The sequence below is a fragment of the Anas platyrhynchos genome, chromosome 1 (genome assembly GCF_047663525.1).
Source record: "Anas platyrhynchos isolate ZD024472 breed Pekin duck chromosome 1, IASCAAS_PekinDuck_T2T, whole genome shotgun sequence".
Classification (NCBI taxonomy): domain Eukaryota; kingdom Metazoa; phylum Chordata; class Aves; order Anseriformes; family Anatidae; genus Anas; species Anas platyrhynchos.
This window is the reverse complement of record NC_092587.1, coordinates 32,429,907-32,442,918: the sequence shown is the minus strand read 5'-3', so window position 1 is coordinate 32,442,918 and position 13,012 is coordinate 32,429,907. Positions and strand designations below refer to the sequence as shown.

The 13,012-nt window shown below is 39.7% G+C and overlaps 1 protein-coding gene across 5 annotated transcripts in view; it reads right to left on the bottom strand.

Moving 5' to 3' along the window:
• The window catches only part of ANO6 (anoctamin 6), a 75,242-nt gene that overhangs the window by 40,963 nt on the left and 21,267 nt on the right, over positions 1-13,012 (bottom strand). For 3 of the 5 annotated variants that reach the window (XM_072034131.1, XM_072034130.1, XM_072034128.1), the window contains exon 2: positions 7,538-7,614. The exons of 1 other annotated variant lie outside the window; for it this stretch is intronic. In XM_072034131.1, the coding sequence (XP_071890232.1) occupies positions 7,538-7,614 (77 nt within the window). Of the gene's footprint in view, positions 1-7,537; positions 7,615-8,181; positions 8,198-13,012 lie in introns of those variants that run through there. One more of the 5 variants, XM_038165048.2, reaches the window with a different exon arrangement.

Genomic DNA, 13,012 nt, shown 5'->3' with positions numbered 1-13,012 from the left:
CACGGGGTAGCGTTTTGGGAATGCCTTGTCCACAGGAGAGTTCAGAGAAATGTGGATTTGGTGTCAGAGACTCCCTACCTGCAGCCTGCAGAGGTTATTCTTCAAATGTAATAAAACTGGCGAGAATGGCAGTCGTCAGTCAGGAGCATCCTGGTTCCAAGGGACAGGCAACATTTTAGGAATAACACATCAGTGTTTCCAAAACAAAATTTCCCTGTGAGTTTTATTCCAAACCTCTCCCTGTAGACTATTTTGTTACTGCTTCTTGGCTGGGTCAAAACAAGAGTTGACCAAGTGTCTCCCCATAACTAAGACAAAAATTCCTTATTTTAAATAAACTGTGGGGAGTTTAAACTCAATACTTCTTATGTTGTATGTACAAAGGCTAGAAACTGTTGCAAAGGAGGTTCTGTTAACTTACTTCAACAGTTTAATCAGATTCTTGGTTAGAACAGTTCTCTTTGAATCCCACATGTGCTGAGAGATTTGTGACAACCCTGACAGCAAGCAGCTGCTGACATACTTACATATATATATATCTATATATGCTGACATACGGCTGCTATACAGATATATCATATGTTAGTTCACAGCCTGGCCTAGGACTCGGGAAACACCTAAGCAGTCACCAAATCAACAGACAGCTGCACACAGTAATGGTTTGGGAAGAATGGTTTCAGCTTTCAGATGGCATCACCAGACTACAATTGCAGTGAGCATGTCTATCACCCAAACGAAGTCAGAGACGGAAATTTCTAAATTCATGAGAACTAGAGCTGGAGAAGTCACATCAAGCAACCGGACTTGAGGTGCTGGCGCAGCAGCATAAGGGTGCAAGGAGAGCTGAGGGCAGCCAGACCCTGAGCACGGCCCCTGCAGCCTCTCTGCTCCTCTGGGGCCTCAGCAATCTCTGTTCTTGGCTAAAATTGCCCTGTGTTGCAATGCTGGAAATACAGAACCCAGCCTTGTGATAATGAGTAACAAGGGGAAGTGTTACCAGTGCCTAAAATGGGAGGATTTTTAATTGCGCCTCTTCTTCTTTTGAATCTCAGAAACAGCAGCCTAGTGATTTTGTCTAAAGAGAAAGTTTTGGTGTGAAATTTATGCACTTGAAAACGTAAAAGTAGTAACAGCTTTCAAGTGTTTTTTTTTTTTCTTACAGCTTTTAGTTATTTTCCCTATATGACCTATGCACAGGATAGAAAGGAAATAACAAACAGCAAATAAAAGATCAAGTTTTTCCTAATTTGTGATTGCATAACTTCACTAAGTATTTTTTCCTTTGAACCTTGTCTCCTTTAAGCATATAAAACCTATGTGTAACTTATTGATAACTGGCTTAAATGGATTGACAATAACCAGATACCGCCCATTAATCAGCATCCTGACTCATGAATTTATGTACGTATGTGTTTTTGTACACATTAGTATATGCATGTAACCATACACATACACCTTTTTATACATATCAAACTATGGTATATATAATTGAATACAGCCAAAAGATTAATCAGAATTGGACTGCATGAACCCAGATACACAGAATTTCATACTCCTGGAGCTAACTTCTTAGATGTAATCTCCATTGTTTTTAATTACTAGGGCAATGTCCTATTGACCTGTCAATAGACATTTTATATATCAATAAAGTAATAAAGAGTTGGCTCATTAAGCCTGAATACTTAAGAGATCAAGATTAAGACCCACGCAAATCAATTGTAACATAAAATTTAATGTTGCTTAATTAAAAGTAAGAAGTAAAATGTGAAAGGGAACGTAACGGTTAAAGTTCTGACAGTCATATTAGCTTAGATGTGTGATATGTCTTATAATCCCCACTGGATAGTTTGTAATGAAAAATCATATATTATTCAACGTAATTACCAGAGGAAAAACAGAACTGGAAACAAAAAATATGTGCTGTACACTGAAGTTAATAATTCCTTGGAGACAATGTTTGCTTTGTTAATATGCAATATTATTTGACAATATTACAAATGTTATTATCAGGCAAATGAATACAAGTTTGTGTGCATACACACACACACACACGTACGTTAATGGGGCTGAAATTCCAATACATAATTTTGCTTAAGTATCAGTAGCACTTTACAACCAAAAATAATGAACAGGCCCATTGATACCTCTTTGTTATGGAAGAAACAAACATGGGGTCTATTTATGGCACTTTCTAATTTTCTTAGCCTCAGCATAATCACATTTTAAGTACTAAGGGAGACAATCATTTGTGCACTTTAATGCTGTAATAATACCTGAGTGGATAGCAGGTTAATATTGATTAACATCATTAATGAATAAAAAAATGCATTTAGCTGTAAAATACTAATGATATTTAGCACATACTCTGCAGTGCTGTACAATCTCAAAGTGCTGTACATCAATTTCTTGCCTTCCACAGTGAGACAGGGAGCCATTAGCTGCATTATTAGCAGGAGGAACCTGCAATTGTTTGGATCACTTTGGGTACCTCTACATGAGCTAGCCCAGAGTCAGGGTGTCCACCTTCATGTGGGTGTACCCCTGTGTTTCAGGCCACATCAGGGAGCAGATCAGTGGATATTAACTCCAAGGGATGAGACCGGTGGTGGTCTTTGTTAACAAAAAACCCAGAAATGTGTATAATGCAGATGTTACATCCTCAGCATTAAAAGTACTGTTTTATAGACGTGGAGCTCTGGTCCTTGCAAGCAGCTGGGGTGCATGTAGTGGGAAGCGAGGATGGGAAACCCTGCACCGCTGCTGATGCACGCATCCACGGGAGGTGCATGCAATGAGCACATACCCTGGTCCCCAGAGGTATGGCATCCAAAACTAAGTGACCAAAAACCAGCGGTGGAGCCCATCCTCAGCCCCTCAGAGCATCTCAGGAAGGGGGCTGCTGCCTGCCCTTCTCCATGTGTAACCAGGCTTGCCGGTATTGAAGGGGAGTTGCCGTGTCTGACTCTGGAGACTGCGCCCGTAGCCATGGCTACACGCGATCTCTGCGGCAGAAGATGAAAGCAGACCTGAAGCTACCCTCAGCAGCGGTGATGCTGCATTCCAGGGGAGGAGAAGCGGTGGCATTATACAGCCTTCACTGCTCCAGGTTCCTCAGGGCATTACATTATTAAACAAACGGTGGGAATAATGGTGGGAAGGGCAGCACAGAGGCAAGAATGAAAAAAATTACGTGAATGGGATTTGCAGTTATTTATTACTTACTACACCCTGAACAAGCATGGTACTTTAAATTGATTTTATTTTATTTTTTTTTTTTTTTTTTTTTTTAAATAGCAAGAAATTCTACAGGAATCTCTTCTGCAGGGAGGATAAAAGACGTACTTTATTTTGTCTGCATGAGCCTTCGGTGTGACTGTCAATAGCAGCAAATGTAATCATTACTGGAGGGATAAACTACTTGTCTACAAGCTCACATAGTTTTCAGATAGCTTCAAAACAGGTTCCCGCAGCATGGCAGGAGGTAAATCAGTGCTGGGAAAGGAGAGCTGAGCATAGCCTGTGTAACTCGCCTCTGCTGATGGTACCTGCAGAGAGTCCTTGTGCTCAAGCATAGAGCCTGCCCAGTGGGACACCCATGGGTTACCTGTCAGCTGCGGGTTTTACCTCCATGAAAATGTCACTGTGCCTGTTTAGGGACATGTTTATTTCTTTCTACAGGCCTCAGGAACCTTCTTCTCCAACCAAGTAATTAAAAAAGAAACACGTGATATTGCCAGGATATCAAAAAACATCGTTATTTGTAAAGTGCGCTGAGCTCATCTGGTGGGAATGTTACAGAAACGTAAAGTTCTTCTTATTACAGCAGCTATTTTGTAAGATCTGTAATTACTTTACATTCTGAGTGACCAACACAGACAACTGCTCTGACACCAAGACAAACACAAGTATTTGCTACCTCAGGATATAAATTTATTTGCATACCACAGGAAACTTACGTTGATGTGTCTCCATAGGGCAATAAAACTATCGTGCATTTAACATTTTTCCTTGTGACTCACATTTGCTAATAAAAACAGAGGGCTGTGTCAGTTCTGTTTTTAGCAACAATGAGATTATTAGCAAGATCACAATCAGAAGTGTTTTTTCTGTACCCCAACATGCAAAGACATTTTTGGCATGTAGTAAATTGAAGCAAACAGAGACTGAAAATTTCGTACAAAGTGGAAATACACGGAGTGTCATTACGGTCATACATTTCTGTCAGCAGAAAGCAGCTGGGAACCGGCCAGGCATTGGGAAGCCTTGTCCCCGGAGCTAACTTTAGATGAGACACCCACTGGACTTCCTGCCTGAGCTTGCGTGCAACTGCTGGCTGCAAGAGGGATTCCAGCTACTCTTGATTACAGGCAGACCAAATGTCCTAAATTATGAACAAAGGTGAAGACAGTACTCCCCTGAAAACCCACTTTTCAGCACCTCTCACCCTTTTCTGGATGCAGAAGCTGGGAAATTCACTCTTTCAGAATCCTCTGAAGCCTTCCCACTACATAAGTTAGTGCTTCCCACTGGACGGGCAGCACTAACTCAGTGACTGCATGAGGCACCTAGAGATTTATGCCAGAAATTGCTGCCTGTCTCCCAGCTTGAGAAACCAGGACATTGAGTTTTTCTAGAGGGCTTGGAAAGTCTCTCTCTTCAGAGAGCAATAGCTTCAGGCCCATATGTGACTACTTTGTGCTAATGCAAACAGGTTACAGAAGCCCCCCTTTGACACTGGGCAAATAAACAAAAGTTGAATGTATGTAAACTTGTGAGACTTGCACAGAAGCCCTATACTACAGTCAGGGTAAAATCCAATTATCTAGGACCACATTCAGTTTCTCTAGTCATAAGATCTCTAATTCTTTTCCTGCATTTTCCTGCCACATTTATACCTTGCTGAAGTATTACAGACAGCATCCTTCCTCACAGAATCTGGACTTTGTGGTGATTAACATCCTACTTGTGCTGAATAGGGCAGGGATCCCGTGACAAACTTAGCATGCGATCCTGTAATTTGAGACAGCATCATAATAAAAACAAGATAATTGTTATTAGTCAACAGCTTATTCAGTTTTGCCTTTTCTCCAAGATTAACTGCAAAATCAAATTTACAAAATACTTTCATCCAGAAAACATAATCTAAGTTTAGAGAACTGGCACAGCTCTTCCTTCAAATCTTCAAACTATTCAATAGTTTTAGGTTAGGCTTCCTATTCAGTTTCTATTTCTAGCTACACCTGAGTGAATTAGCACACATCTATTTCATGGGCAGGTTTGGTGGAAGTGAATTTTATTCAATCTTTCTGGCCACTGAAAGTGACCAGTGGCAGACAAGGAGGCTGTGACGTGGAAGGAGCAGTGTGGAAAAGATGCTGCTAAAACTGAGCAGAAATTACAACTGCTGGTAAACATGAGTAACCAAAAATAAAAATTGATTTTGACAGTTGATTTTTAGTAGAAATAAAAATAAATTCTACCATGACTGCTTACAGGAGACTGCTCTAACCACAAGGTATACGACACTCTGTTTGTTCTGATGCTACCTCATTTCATATAAATACATAAAAAATAAAATTCATTGAACCACAAAAAGAGTTTAAGGAGGATTTTTATAACATGCTAGTCAGGGCCCTCAGTTGGGAAATGGAAGGTCTTGGTTCCACTGCATGCTCCAGAAAATGATTAAATATTTTTCCAGAGACCAAAGCAGCATCAAATGAAGAAAACTATCACAATTCTCTGAGGCAGGGTCAGGTGGGTATTCAGATCCCAGAAGGAAACTCCGTTTCTGGTAGATTTAGCATTTGTTTCCTACAGCAGAGGGAGGAACAAAACCACCACAACCCTTCACTATGACAGCTAACCCTTCACTTTTCCAGCTAAGGTTTGAAGCAGCTCCCCTACAGCTCTGGTGCACCTTGGTGTACTTTGGGCTAAATCTATCCCTTCATTTTCACTGCTTTCCAAACTCTATCACTATGGAAACTCTTTGTTTCTTTCTTCTATGATTCTGTTTCCAATTTCAGTTTGATATGAAGCAAAAGAACTTTCTCTTTGGTGGCCAGGATGAAAAACAAATGATCTAAACAGCTCCAATCATAGTATCTGCATATAAGACAAGGCAGGCTTAATCCAAATGCCTGAATATGGATGTTTGATTTCTTGTATGGTATGCTTTTATGGATGTATGAAGAAAACAGCATACCTCCTCATACACAAATAAATTAGCAGGACCTATATCTCCACATGCACAATACAGTTCTCCTCTGTGCAAACTGAAAGGATAGCTAATATCATCATCAACAGGCTGTCATTCCTTGAATAGTATTTAGTACACATCAGTGAGAGAAATGCACAGACCATCTCAGTTACTTGTAAATAGTCAGTTTACAGGTCAGTGTTTTGGACAGTGCTGTCTGGGAACCAGCTCCAGCTCTCATTACTTGGTGGCAGCACTGCAGCAGTTTCTTGAATGGATTCCTGTATGCAAAAACCATCACCAGCTCAGGCGCTCAAAATTAATTGGCCCAGCAAGCAACTCTTGACACTGTTTAACCTGTTTCTTTAAGCTTTGTCCTCCCACAACACTGACCCACTTGTAGAGGTAGCCTGAATAGGCAATACATGCCTAAAGCAAATGACACTGACTTCTGTCATTGGAGGAATGAAACACAGAGTTGTCTTTTTTGATTTCTATAGGCCTTCTCTAATAGCTTTAGGATAAGTACATGATTTTATACCTTTTTGAATCCGGCTTATACCTTCCTGTGCAACTTCAGGCTACACTTGTATGGCACTAGGGGAAAGAATGAAATTGAACTCATCAGCATGCCATTTGAGCATCAGACTGCCAAAGCATGTGCCATGAGGCACCCAGTGGTAAGTTTTGCTGGAGTCAACTAGCTAGTCTTTAGAGATAAATGAGATCTGAGGCAGGAGATCTTCAGCTAGAGCCAGTAGCCTGTTAGCTGCAGAAAACATTAGGTGAGCTGGGGAACTTTAAATTTGACTAAGGGAATAGAGACCTCCACGTCTTCTTCCTGTTTTGCTACCTAAGTCTCTGACTGGAGCAAGGCATTTCTTATTGTCTTCAAGCTTTCTTTGAAAAAAAGTCCTAAACTCACTTGCTGGCCAACAAATACCTCAGTGTGTCTGAATTTATAAGGTATATGTGTTTATATGTAGAGTGTGTGATCCTATATTTATAGATATAGGATCATGTACAGAAATCCTATACATGCATACACAAAACTTTAAGTGTGTATCGGTTTATGGCAAATATGTATTTGTAACTAATCTAGTGATCTGTCACTTTTAATTGAGTTTGGTGACTGTGTCAACCTGTACTTTCACACCTGAGCCAATGACTTCAGGTATGTTTAGGGAAGTAGAGATATAGCAACTCAGATTCAGTCTTGCAGATGAACTGCATATACTGAAAATGCAATGGAAAGGTATTCTGTTAGAACAGCTCTATCTGTTGTATATGAGAAAAAATTATCGCTACTTATAGTTGAAACAAAGGAGTACCCACCCATTCTGGAGTATGGAGGTTTTGTTGCTCTGGCACCGTTCCATAAGTGGGAATAATCACCTGGTTCAATTCCAAGACTAAAAATAAACAAACAAACAAAAAAGTCAAGCATTTTAGGATTTTGTGCACTATTGTCTCTTCTTCCCTCAACTTTTTTTTTTTTTTTTTTTCTTAACTAATGGTTTGTGGAGAAGCCACTTTATTGCATTTTGTGTCTCAGAAGAATATTTGTCCCTCAGACTTCAGTAGTAACCAACAGGTGACAAGAGAGTAAAACAGATTTCACCAGGATGACAAGTTAATGCTTGGTGATCCTACCAACCAAATTAGTGATGCAATGAATTTCTTTGTTAGCATGTGTTATTTGGTGTTTCAGAAAACTCTGTCTATAGACTAGCTGTAGTTAGTAGTATCTTTCCGTGAATAAGAGGACCAGAACTGGCTCCACCTGAACAAATAACCCTATCTCATGATGACTGTACTTAGGGAATATCAATTAACAGTACAAGGGATTTTTTCAGAAATCCTGCAATGAGTGTGACACAGGTGGTGATGCTTAAAAAAGCCACTACATAACAGGAATGCCTTTCACATACATTACAACTACAGGTTCAATGTGTATTGGTGCCCCAGTGACTTCTTACCCATTTCTCTAGTAATACCTGTTAGGAAACAAAACAAAACAAATAAAAAAAAAATAAAATAAAAAACACCTGTAAACACTTATTTTCCTGAAAATAAAACACAGATAAAAATTGATCTTGTGAAGTATGCTACTCTGTGATACCATTATCAGTTATGCTGGGAAAACTAGCCACCAGATAAAGCACTGGATGGATACCATACAAATTCAGCCCAATAAACCTCCCAGAAATAAATTACTAGAAGATCTATAATTGCTGCAACATTTTGGTTTTAGTTTCTTAGCGATCTGGGGGCAGGGGTGTGTGTGTCAGGTAACATCCTGAAGCTGAAGATAACATCAAGTGGCTGAGGGGAAGCTTGCTTTTTGCCTGTGCTTGGTGGGTAAATGGACCTCATGCTATTTTTAGATGCATAAAATAGAGCATCTGAAGTGTTTTAGCCAAGTCTGTCCTGCACTGAGGAAAAGGTCGTAGATGTAAATGATACCTAGTGTTGTCTGGAAAGGATAGCCTCCAATTAAACAACAACAACAACAACAACAAAACTCCAGTACTTTAAAACATAAATAAATCAAAGTACTTGAAAATAATCAAATCTATAGTACACTTAAGAAGGATAATTAAATGCACATTAGTTACAATGCTAGAACCAACAACAGTTATATGCCTGAACTTTTTTTTGGCTTAAAAACTTCATTGATATGTAGCCAAATACATATAGAATATGCAGTATTCAAGAGTTTAATATATATATATTTTTTCACTGATGATGCTCACTTATACCAGCTGAAGATATGTCAAAACACTTAGAAATAGAGCACAGCATGATTGTGTTTGTTCAGCTCTACAAGTCAACAGAACTCCCTCATGGTTTCTAAGTGGCTAAATTCTCTGGTTTAAGTACAGTTTCTTACAATTTGGTAGGGACTTCGTTCCAGATGTTGAACTGTCAGTTTCCAGATCTCTACTGTTGTGATAGTGTATACTACGGGGAGGACAAAAAAGGAGCTCCGTGATTTTTTCCATCAACATAGCTTCAGAAACTTCTGAGTCACAACCTCAAGGGTGGCCCAGTTGAATAACCAAAGTCTGTGACCTCCCAAAAGCATTAGCATCTTTAGAAACATTTGCCAGCATTTAAAAAGAAAGCAGTAAAATGTGGACTAGAGCAGCACACAAACATCACATGCTGAGACCATAACGTGAAAACTAAGAAAACATGGGCACATCTCAGCTGTAAGATTGCTGTATTTGCACACCATTACATTTTAATTTGTTCAACTCAATCTAATGTAAGAAGGGAAAATACATACCCCCGATGTCAGTGTAATGGGCATCACCCTACTTTGCTTTGGCATTCTTTATTTTCTATCTGGACACAAAGACAGAAATATACAAAGTGCTTCTGAAAACCCACAGAAGAGGGAATATTTCTGCTCACACATAATGGGTAGGGTGAAGGAAAAATATAAGCATGTTGCTTTGAAACCTAAGCAACTGTTCTGAAACTCTGCATGTCATTGCACAAGGCAAACAGATGTGGACAGCATCATCTCCAGCCATGAAGACTTATGTCAGCCCCTGAACTGCAGTGACAAGAATTGTGCTTTGAAATGGCCTGTTCGTGAAGTTCCTGTGGTGTGCAAACTCACCCTCCTCAGTGCTGTCTAGAAATTCCTTCAGCCAGAACTGAAAAGAAGGGGAAATGTGGCATTCACAGCAGGAAGGATAAATCCAGATCTCCCAAATCTTAATGTATCTGGGACTGGCCAGGAATATCCTCTGGAGAAATTATATGTGAGTACAATTTGCTTCTGCCTCAGTGTCTATGGCCAGCATTTCTTCCCCATAATATGGTAAATATCAAGCTTACTTCATCATTTTGTCAATATTTATAATTTTAACACATTTTCACATGAAATACAGCCCAGTACAATCCCTTGTCCATTGGTATAATGGAAGGACTCAAGCAAAGGGGATTTGCTGTTCTCAGTTCTTCTAAGGTATGAGCCCAGGAGTTCTATCAAATTCAGTGCAGCACTCCTTTGCCCTTCAGGACTGCCTCCCAAGGGACTCTGTCAACCAGCCTCCTAAACAGCCCAAAGTCTGCCCTCTGGAAATCCAGGGTGGCAATTCTGCTAAACCTCCTCCTTACTTTTCCAAGAAACAAAACCTTTATTAATTCATGATCACTATGCCCAAGACAGCCTCCAGTCTTCACATCACCCACAAGTCCTTCTCTACTTACAAGCAAAAACGTCAATGTGGAGCCAAAAATATAGTACCTTGACACTACCTGAATGTGTGCTTAGGTCAGATGTGTTCCGACAGTGGTTTGCTAGGACAGCTATGCCAATCTGGGCAGTTGTGGTTTTGGCTGGAAGAGGTGATTCCAGTCTCTCAAAGAAATAGAAATGGTACCTGCAAAAACTCAGCTTTTCCAGAAAAGGTTGCATCCACACAAAGTGCTTTTTCCTGCCTCCAAAATCACTTCATTTATTTCTCTCACCTCCCTTCCAGCATTATAATAAGATCAGTTTGAAGAAGAGAGGGCATGAAAGAAATCTACACCAAGATGTCTGGGGATGGACATTAGGCAATATTTTCTAACCGTGAAAACAGCAGGACAGACTGCCTAAAGAGGCAGATGGGGTCATTTGAGGTCTTCAACATCAGTGATTCTTCAGCACAGATTAATTAAATGTGCTGGAAAATTCTGAGCCAAGTTGAACCTGGCATGCACCTTAGGTAGATGGCCTGAATTAGCATTTGTGCTCCTTTACAGACCTCATTGTGTTCCCATAGTTGTGGCCAAAAAGATATTTTATATTAAAAAGTATTTCTGCTGATAGATTTCATCTTCAGAAGCATTATCACTCCTGTTAATATTTGGGTCAGAGCTCGTCAAGTGCAGATGTTTATAACATTCTACCACTTAGCCAGGAAATCAATGGAAGTGTAAGGGAGTGAAGAAATCTACCAGATTTGTGCTGTCATTTTCTGATTTTAACTGACTAATACATCATTTTCTACCTTCAAGCAATCATAGGAACATATGCTTTTGTCAGAAAATTTTATCTAATTTCTTTCAATTGTAATAATAGATTTTGACTTCCTGCTCAGTGACAATAGTTGGTCTTTGTTCTTACAAAGGATGCTGATTGTTGTAAAAATTTGAAGTACTAGATCTGTGCATGCTAGTTTACAAGAACATCAGTAAGGACAAGGGGTAATGGTTTTAAAAGAAAGAGGGGTAGATTTAGATTAGACAGTATGAAGAAGTTATTTACTATAAGGGTGGTGAGACACTGAAAAAGATTGCCCAGAGAAGCTGTGGATGCCCCATCCCTGGAGGTGCTGGGTGGGGCTTTGGGCAATCTGGTCTAGTGGAAGGTGTCCCTGCCTGTGGTAGGAGGGTGGAATCAGATAATCCTCAAGGTCCTTTCCTATCCAAACCATCCTGTGATTCTATGATCTCAGTAGTACCTGAAACCCACTAGAAGCTGGAAATATAGTCTGGAAAATTGAAACTAAGCCCAGATTTTTTACTCCATCTTCTGAAAGATAAAACAGGGAGTGCATCATACAGAGCAGTTGGGGCCACTATTAATTTTATGGAGTTTCTGTATTTTGCAGATTCTCAGGTGTAGAAAACAAAACAAAACAAAAAAAACCAAAACACAAACAACAAACTACACAGCTCTAGGAATTGATTTCATTTAGGGCCTGCTTTATAACAATTCATGTGAAGATAAGGAACAAATTGAAGAGATAGCAGCCAAACACTGTGACCTCACATACAACAGACTGTCCGATAAGGCACAACCTTTTCCGAGCTGCCCACAGATTGATCTGCAATCCAGGATACTGAATGGCACTACCAACATTTCACACCTCACCTCAAATGTGCCCATACACAAGTTCTAACAAGTCTGTGTCAATCTCATGTTTCTCCTTTACAGCCTATGTCCATTCCACACTTTGGGACATGCCAAGAAAGATGAATCCTTCTGTTGAGTCTACCAGTGGTTTGATTTATGAGCTTTATGGGCTTTGATTTCTCACAGGTTGGCCAACATTTCTGACTAGATTGACTAAAGGCCCTAAAATATCTTAAGAGGCAGAGTAAAATGTCTAGTCTTTGCCTTAGTTAATTGATTTGACTGTGAATTGTTCTGGAAGTTCAGTGATCTTCCACTGAATAATTCAATTTCAAAGGCTTTCACAAATATTACTACTAGCAATTTCTACCTATTGCTATGGCACAGGCGAGAGACAATCACACACTGATAGGCATGGAAGCTGCTTTCGCTTTTGAATAAATGTAAAAAAGAATTAAACCTTTCCCTGGAGTCTGAATAGAAAAATAATAAAAGAGCCACTCAAAACACAAGCGAAGGGGATAAAAGTTTTTTGAGAGTGCAAACTAAGAGGCCTGAGAACAGGGAAAAAGCAATACACAGAAGGGAAAAGAAAGATGTTGTCCAAAAAGTATTAATGACAAGAAAACCGCAAAGGTATCAAATAGGCTGATGTTTGAAGAGACAGCTGGGCTTGGCTCTATAAGCAAAGACATTGCCAAACATGCCTGAGGCTGCCAAACTTTTTGTGCCAAAGAAATTATTGGCTATCATTGATTTCTTCTCTAATGGAAATAATCAAAGGTGAAAAGGGGCAGCAGCAGTCTCTAAGCTTGAAAATCCCCTATATAAGCCAATCTAACAGACAGAGAATTGTTCTGAGAAGCAAGAATGGTTTTATAACACCAAACTCATAGCTCTTGTTGCTTCACTTCCCTCAGTAAACCTATGAGACATTGCAAAGGAGAAGA